Here is a 9,154-nt window from a genome sequence, read left to right as displayed (position 1 = left end):
GGATCACTTGAGCTCAGGAGTTTGGGGCTGCAGTGAGCTATGATTGCACCACCTCACTCTAGCCTGGGCAACAGAGAGAGATCCCGTCTCTAAAATATGTTTAGAAGGGAATGTGAATTCCAGCTCTGCAGTTTACTATTTGTATATTCTTAGACAAGTGCCCTTGTGCCTGTTTCCTTATTATTCCTTCTGCCTGTTTCCTGTAAAGTGAGAATAACAAAACCCACCATTAGATGCTATAAGGATAGAGGTAACACATGTTGAGTTGTTGGCTGGCAATAGGCCCTCAAATACATTATATATATTTATTGTTAAGTATTGCCCAGAAACCATCTGTTCCTAGGAAAGAGGAAATTGGTAGATAGGTAAGGGACTGTTGGGGTTACTCCTGCCTTCCTAGACAAGGGAGTAGAGAGGCAAGACAACAGGAGTAAAACATCCCCAAAGCTTCCCTAGAATCCTCTGCTGGTATCTCTTGTAATGCCATTTGCTGGGCTGGGCCACTGGCAAAGATGGTGCCTGCCACCACTCAGGGTGTGAGGCTGGCCAGGAGGAAGGATGATGGGATAGGGACATTCCACTAGAGAAAGGCAATGGAAGAGGCAGTGAGAGAGCAGGAAAGAAGACAGACTGGGAACAGGAGAACTGGTTTCAAATTCCTGAGGAACCAGGGAGTGAAAGGGGAAAATTACTTACTCTTTCTTGCTCCAAGAGTAGAAATTTAGATCAGCTTGTGAAAATTACAGAGGCACTGAATTTCCCTAATTATTATGAGGAACTTCTTAGTAGAGCTCCTTGGGACTGGAATGGGTTGTCTTGTGGGGAGGGAAGGATGTTTCATCATCATAGGTAGCCTATAAGCAGCTGTTTAGCATTCTGAGATACCTCTCTTTGGGAGGGAGACTGGAATACATGTTCTCTAAAACCCCTTTTGATAACTCTAAGGAGCATCACTTGGATCAGGACTGTTCAGAAAGACAGATTTGTCAGTGGCAGCAGCCCACTTACGACCTCTCATCACTTGCCCTTACCTAGAGGACAGCTGGAAGTGGGTAAAAACAGCAAACACCTCCACACCCCCTTAACAGGTCATCACACATCACTGGGCCAGCTCTGAGAAGGGAAGCACTGTGATTCATCAGTGTGGGGTTCGAGCAGTGTGGCTGCCTCAGGAATGTAGGGAGAAGATTTCCTAATCCCTCTTCATTTGTTGCCAAATCTCTCCAGAAGCTGCTGGGCCCAGTGAAATTAAAAAAGTCATTGAGTGTTTTACTGGCTTTCCCCGGAGTGTAAAGCCCTTAGAGAAGCAGCCAGCTGCCCCTAGAAAAAGAGACCAGAATGAGAAGGAGGCCATTTATGGTTTGCAATTTGGAACAAGCACATCACGAAGAGACGATTATGGGCAGGATTCTGAAATGAAACCATGACACACACTTGTAAGGTGAAACTGCGGTCACTTTTCAAATCCAGATGAACTACAAAAACCCAGCAGAACTGTACACATCACAGGCAACCTCTCCTGAAAGAAGTTGAGAAGGCCCCACCCAAATGAGCAAGCGCAAACAGAAATGTGCTGTCTTCTCAGAAAAGTGAAAAGATCAAAATACCCCAAGTAGCCAGGGCCCAAGCCATACCCAGTTTACCAGCTGAATATCCTTGACCTCTCTTGCTTATTCAAGACCCATCAGCGAGAGATTAAACTGTGTCATCGTAAAATGTCCCAGTCACCAGACCTGGGCTCGAATGCATCCTAGACTCATTTCTAACTGTGTGACTTAAGCCTCAGCTTCCTGATCAGGTGAATGGGGACACGAGTAATTATTTTGTCGGGTTGCTGGGGGGAATTACAGGGAATTTACAAGACCACGATCAATAAGTGGCAGCTTATATTAATAAAATTAACAACAGAAATGGAGAAAAAGATAAGTGGAGGCAAAATCAGAAAATATTACCCCCGAACGGTTCCTCCAAAACTTTGAGGAATTGAGGTGAATTTTTAAGTTATAAACATTTTAAGCAAAGAAGAAAATATGAAGAGTATACCCATTCCCTAGCTCTTGATTTCTAGTATTTTACTTGTCACATTTTTAAAGAAATGAAACACTGAAAATAAGTTGTGTACCCCTTGTTTATCTTTTCTCCACACGTCTACCCTCTGGACCCTGTCGGACTTCTTTTTCTGTGTTCTGTTTCTTGGGGCTTTCTTCCTCCAGCCTGAACTAATAATCACCACAGCCAACTTCTCTCTCTACATTATTGGTATTCTGGCTGAAGAGTTACCTGCTTCTTCTAGGAATGCAAACTTCCCCTGAAAAAAAAAGGGAAACTCTGAGTGACCCTCCAGCACTGCCCACTGTCTCAAAAGGTGCTCCTTAAAAGAGGCTGACGCCAATGATGGTCAAGCCAGAAAGAAGAGTGAGGACTCCTCCCTGCATAGCACTGGGCATCAGGGTTTTCAGATGTGGGCTCACAGTTGTGTCTTACACAATAAATTATTTAATCATTCTTCCTGAAACCAGAACTTCCTAAAAATAATCTGTGCAACTAAGGGAAAGAATGAAAAGTAAAACAGAACCCGAGGAACATGAGATGAATCTGTAACCTCTTTCAACCCCGTGTTAATTCCATCTGTTAACTTCTGTATACATTTGCAGTCAGGAGACCTGGATTCTAGGCCTGGCTTCACCTTTTTTTTTTTTTTTTTGAGACGGAGTTTCGCTCTTGTTACCCCACCTTTTATAAGCATGTGACCATAGGCAAGTCCCTCCCCTCCCCTCCCAAGGCCTCTATTTCCACATCTGTAAAATAGAGATAATAATATCTTCCCTGCCTAACCCCCAGAGGTGTTGTAGGGATCCCAGAAGGTAATGGGAGCAAATATACTAAAGCACTATTTGTATATAGACACTCTCCATATTGCATCCTGGAGGTCAAGAGATGACGGGGGCTTTGGGGCAGCTCTCCTGCCTAGCACCCAGCTCCCTGGACTCGATCTTCAGCAATCCCCATAATCACCAGCCTTGTGAAGAACCCCTTAATAACCTTAAAGCATCTTCACATTCCTGAGACGGCTGATAATAATAGCTAAGATTGTTCTTCTTAGCACATGCCAAACACTATGTTGAGTATCTTATGTTGTTTATCTGGAATCATTAAAATAATTCTCGATGGTAAGTGCTGTTTATTTTTAATTACTAAAACAGTTTTATTTTTATATTTTGTTTTTATATGTCATACCCTTTAATATAAAAGTCACATGCTAGTATCGGTCTTATACCAAGGAGAATCAGATAATCACCAAGAGTTTATCAAAGAGCACAAGAAGAGCTGAAGTGTGAAGTTCAGTGGGGAAAAATATATTCTTAATTACAAGATGGGAAATCACCTTTTTCACAGGCATTGTTGCAATGTAGGCCCTATTACCCCCATTTTACAGTTAAGGAAACTGAAGGGCAGAGTGCTGAAACAGCTTGCTCAAAAATACATAGCAGTGAGTGGTGTGGAGCCAGAACTGGAGCCTAAGTCTCACTGGATCCAAAGTCCATTTTCTTTCAACTACATTATACACTGCTTACAGAATCTTTGAATGCTCTTGGCACCCTCAGATCATATCCCTCATCCCTACAGGCACAAGGCTGACGAAAGTTAAGGATCATGCAAAAGTGACAATAAAGGCATCATTACCCATCTTCCTTGAAATTGGGTGTTTGGAGGGTGGGTTAGGGTAGGGACAGAGATTCATGGTTGGGGCAGGTGGTGAGACTTAGACAAGGAGAGAAGTACTGAAATGGTTCACGTGACAACTCCTAGGAGAATATATTAATACTGAAACCTTCTGGGCACAACTCAGTGTTAATCCAATAAACATTACTTAGTGCCTAATATATGTGGGTGCTGAGGCTGCATACAGTGCTTAGATGTGCTTCCTATCCCTCATAAACACTCAACAAGCCTGAAATGCTTTTGTTAAATATTTTTAAATTAAAATTTAAAAATACAGGCCAAGCGTGGTGGCTCACACCTGTAATCCCAGCACTTTGGGAGGCCAAGGCGGGCGGATCATCTGAGTTCAAAAGTTTGAGACCAGCCTGGCCAACATGGTGAAACCCCGTCTCTACTAAAAATACAAAAATTAGCTGGGCATGGTGGCATGCACCTGTAATCTCAGCTACTTGGGAGGCTGAGGCAGGAGAATTGTTTGAACCCAGGAGGCAGAGGTTGCAGTGAGCCGAGATTGCGCCACTGCACTCCAGCCTGGCCAACAAGAGTGAAACTCCATCTTAAAAAAAAAAAAAAAAAAAAAAAAAAAAAAAAAAAAAAAAAAAAAAGATAAATAGATAAGGCTAATACATGCTATTTTTCAGAACTTGGCAGAAAAAGGACGAAGAGAAAAGGGAGAATCACACCTGATACTGTGTTTACCTAATAAACTCATTGTGGTGTTTGCATGCTGTTGGGGGAAGCCTGGCAGAACCACAGAATTTAAGCAAGTGGAGTGGGGGGTATTAGGAGGGCATCTTTGACTTACTCTAACTTCCCCAGAAGATATTGAGTCTGGACAGCTTCTATTTCTGTCCTCTCAGTACCTAATATAATTGGAAGAAACAAAGGCTTGGAGGCCTCAGAGCACTAGCCCCAGTGATGCACACCCATCTGCGGCTGTCCTAGCTTGGTAGTCAATGACACCATCACACAAATTCCTCAGCCCTGAGAACCCTCTCTCATCAGCTTTCCTCTTGCCAGCCTGGGACCTGGTAGAATGACAAATAGAGAAGTCTGCTAGTTATAGAGGATTGTGGCTACCTAGTCAATATCTGGAAAAGTGAGAAGAGGGTACATATATTTTAGAAATAAAAGTGAAATCTAACATTTTTACAGTCTTAGCATTTGCAAAACTTTGGCATCTGCTATCTCACTTCTTTGTATCTGGTTCTCAGCATAATCTATGAAATCGACTGTATTTTGCCCATTTTACAAGTGGGAGGACAAAAACCCAGGAAAGTTAATGTTGAGGTTTCAGTATGTCTAAGATTAAGAAAGAATAGAGGAGAGGTATATCCCTGAGTGTAACAGGGAGGACCTTATCAGGGAAGGCTTCTTGGAGGTGACTCAAGAGCTGAGTAGAAAAACACAATTATGCACTAAATAAAGAAAGGGAGACTCCAGGTATGTGACTTTGCAAAGACCTGAAAACCTACGGAGTGCTGGAGAGGTTGGCAGGAGCATGATGACTATGATGATGATGATGATGATGATAATAATGATGACAAATGACTGAAGCTAACATCTATCCATTGCTTACTATGTGCACATACTGTTAGAACAGATACTCTTCAAAGCAGTTTACCTACATTAATTACCACACCTACCTTGTAAGGTAGGTACTTTTATTATCCCCATTTTACAGATGCAAAACTAAAAACAGATGTTACAGGTAGCTTGCCCGTAACATCATATAGGAATGATCTTACAGGCTGATATAAGAAACATGAATTTTATCTGGAGAGCCGGGAGCACCCCCTCACTCCGAACTTAGCAGAGAGGAGGGGGGCACAGACTTGTGATTTAGAAAAGCTTCTTGGGTGGACCGAGGTCTGAGAGGGGGAAGAAAAACTTTGAACCTGACTCGGATATTTGTCCAAGGAAGACCCGAACAGAGACAGTGGGGATAGACAGTAGAGGACTATCCCACAGTTCCTGGTGTTTGTGGATAAGAAATTGTCCCTCACACATCTCTGCTTCCTCTGTCAAGGCAGAATATTGTATTTCAATCTTCCTGCCTCAGGAATTGCATGAAAATTAATGGGACAGAGGCCCAGCTGGCTTTCATCTGCTAAACACCACCCTCACACGACTGGCAGTGCACATTAAATGCTGAACATATAAAATGTGCTTTGATGGCGGACCTGGGAATAATTATAGCTTGCTAATTATTGTTAATTTTACCACAGCTTTGAAACTCTGGACTTTCTCAATGACTCAAAAAGAGATCGCAACCCCTCTGTGCCATGAAAGTGGCCACACAGTGGCAGACAAGCAATTTCTCACAGGCTCCATTCTGTCATTATTTACGCAGTTCAGCTACTCACGTGGGATGCAGAAAAAGAAACGCAATGATTTGCTGTGTTAGAATCAAATTGTACAAAAAACTCTTTATAGTCTTGCTGGCTCTTTAAGAATTTGTTCCTGTTTGCCTCTTTATAGCCAGTGCACACAAATACTATGTGCGTGCACGCCTGTGTGTGTGTGTGTGCGCGCGCGCGGGCGCCAGAAAATTAGTGCTTAACAGAACTTTTAACCCTTTGGACGCCAGGATACCTGTGTTTTACCCTTGATATGGTGAGTACCAGAATTGCCTCCCTAACTTCCCTTCCGATTCTGCGCCACTTCTGTCCACAAACATTTTTAGGTCTCATCACTGCCAGGCAGGGTGCCAAAGATCCCTCTCAGGAATATGAGGAAGTTGACAGCTGTGTGACTTCAGGTCTTGAAGCCGCATCAGCATCACCTATAAAATGGGTCTGATAGTCCCTACCTGTCAGGACTGGTGTGAGGATGAGATAATGTTTGTGAACCGTAAACTATATAAATGTGTGTTATTGTGAGAACCCGACAAGGAAGACGGGGAGTCAGAGAACTTAAGGGAGGGCTAGGGGCTGGGAAAGAACGAAAAGGAAGGAGTCGGGGTAGGGGAGAGCGCGACAGTCGCGAGCCACACTTGGCAATGGGACTCTTCAGACTTTCTGTCGGGAGAGCGGCCCGGACGCGCCAGGTTTGGAGCGGGAGGCCGCGCCGAGGGCGGGTCCCCGGCAGCCCGCAGGTGAGTATCGGTTTTCCCCTCCCCGGCTTTCGGTCCGGAGGAGGCGGGAGCAGCTCCCTTTGCTCTGATCCTATCGCGGGCGGCGCATGGCCGGCTGGGCCTTCCGTGGGACGGGGAGGGGGGCGGGATGTGTCACCCAAATACCAGCGGGCACGTTGGTGGCGGAACCAGCCGGGCAGGTCGGGCAGAGTATAAGAGCCCGAAGGAGCGGCCGGGTGACAGACGCCCGCAGACTGTCCCGGACTCCGGAGCCCGAGCCCCGCGAAGCCCCCGCGCCTCATCCGCCTGCGTCCGGCCCGCACTCTTCCGCCCCAGCATGGCTCGGGGGCCCGGGCTCGCGCCGCCACCGCTGCGGCTGCTGCTGGTGGTGCTGGCGGTGGTGACCGGCCACACGACCGCGCAGGACAACTGCACGTGTCCCACCAACAAGATGACCGTGTGCAGCCCCGACGGCCCCGGCGGCCGCTGCCAGTGCCGCGCGCTGGGCTCGAACGTGGCGGTGGACTGCTCCACGCTGACCTCCAAGTGTTTGCTCCTCAAGGCGCGCATGAGCGCCCCCAAGAGCGCGCGAAAGCTGGTGGGGCCGAGCGAACACGCGCTCGTGGACAACGACGGCCTCTACAACCCGGACTGCGACCCCGAGGGCCGCTTCAAGGCGCGCCAGTGCAACCAGACGTCGGTGTGCTGGTGCGTGAACTCGGTGGGCGTGCGCCGCACCGACAAGGGCGACCTGAGCCTGCGCTGCGAGGAGCTGGTGCGCACCCACCACATCCTCATCGACCTGCGCCACCGCCCCACCGCCGGCGCCTTCAACCACTCTGACCTGGACGCCGAGCTGCGGCGGCTCTTCCGCGAGCGCTATAGGCTGCACCCCAAGTTCGTGGCGGCCGTGCACTATGAGCAGCCCACCATCCAGATCGAGCTGCAGCAGAACACGTCGCAGAAAATCGCCGGCGACGTGGACATCGGCGATGCCGCCTACTACTTCGAGAGGGACATCAAGGGCGAGTCTCTGTTCCAGGGCCGCGGCGGCCTGGACTTGCGCGTGCGCGGCGAGCCCCTGCAGGTGGAGCGCACGCTCATCTACTACCTGGACGAGAAGCCCCCGAAGTTTTCCATGAAACGCCTCACCGCCGGCCTCATCGCGGTCATCGTGGTGGTCGTGGTGGCCCTCGTCGCCGGCCTGGTCGTCCTGGTGATCACCAACCGGAGAAAGTCGGGGAAGTACAAGAAGGTGGAGATCAAGGAACTCGGGGAGTTGAGAAAGGAACCGAGCTTGTAGGTACCCGGCGGGGCAGGGGATGGGGTGGGGTCCCGGATTTCTGTATCGTCCCAGACCCAAGTGAGTCACGTTTCCTGATTCTCGGTGGGTGCAAAAGAGACGTTTATCCTTTCAAATTCTTGCCTTCCCCCTCCGCCCTGGCCTCAGGGTCGCTTTTCTTTCTCACTTCTGCCTTGAAGGAAACATTTCTGAAATGTCTCCCCTTTCGATCCAACAACAAGAAACCTCACTGGGACAGTGAAGGAAGGGATGGCGCAGCGTTATGTGTAAAAAGCAAGTGTCTGTGTGACCAGCCGGCATCGTTTGTTTGCAAGTGATGGAATCCACTGTGTCATTGTGAAGGCTTAAATGACTTTGATGGGAAACAGCGTTGTTGCCATCTTGGGTTTAAGTTATTTGATGAGTTCCACTTGTGTCATGGCCTACCCGACCAGAAGAGGAGTTTGTTAACTGGGCGTGTGTAGTAGCCTCATTTACCATCGTTTTTGTATTACCGACCACATATGCTTGTCACCCGGAAAGAAGCCTGTTTCAGCTGCCTGAACGCAGTTTAGATGTCTTTGAGAACAGACACTGTGCAGAAACTCAGTCTTTTTATTCTTCAGCTTGCCCTTGCTACCACTGACATTGGTAATGTTCTCTTTTGTAAAATGTTTGTACATAGGTTGTCTTTGATAATGTTGCCATGATTTTTTTTTTTAAAAAATGAATTTAATAAAATATGGGAAAGGCACAAACCACAAGTTGGCATTTGTGAAAAGTTCCTCCAGGTTTCTATCACTTTGGTCTCCTCTAATTTCCCAAGACTTGTATTTTTTTAATTTCAAATTATAACACTTTTTTTTTCCCCAAAAAATGAGTGTTTCGTGTTGCTACTCCTGTGTGTCCTGAGATATCCTAACGGGCCAGTGTACATGCTATTCTTTCTAAATAAGATTATTTGGAAACTTCCTTTAGACTGCAGGAGGGTGAGCATGAGAGAGGAAGCTAAAACCAGCTACTTTAATGAAAAACAGTGCCAGCCTTTGGTCATCTCTAAACAAGACTTCTCA

General features: G+C 47.0%; 1 protein-coding gene across 1 annotated transcript; it reads left to right on the top strand.

Annotated features, from left to right (window-relative positions):
- Positions 1-6,888: 6,888 nt before the first annotated feature.
- Positions 6,889-8,845, top strand: TACSTD2 (tumor associated calcium signal transducer 2). Its single transcript, XM_003921502.3, has one exon. It carries the CDS (start codon positions 6,948-6,950, stop codon positions 8,100-8,102), a length of 1,155 nt encoding a protein of 384 aa, XP_003921551.1. The 5' UTR covers positions 6,889-6,947; the 3' UTR covers positions 8,103-8,845.
- Positions 8,846-9,154: the final 309 nt, after the last annotated feature.

This window comes from Saimiri boliviensis, chromosome 11 (genome assembly GCF_048565385.1).
Source record: "Saimiri boliviensis isolate mSaiBol1 chromosome 11, mSaiBol1.pri, whole genome shotgun sequence".
Taxonomy (NCBI): domain Eukaryota; kingdom Metazoa; phylum Chordata; class Mammalia; order Primates; family Cebidae; genus Saimiri; species Saimiri boliviensis.
This window is presented reverse-complemented; position numbering and strand designations above follow the sequence as displayed.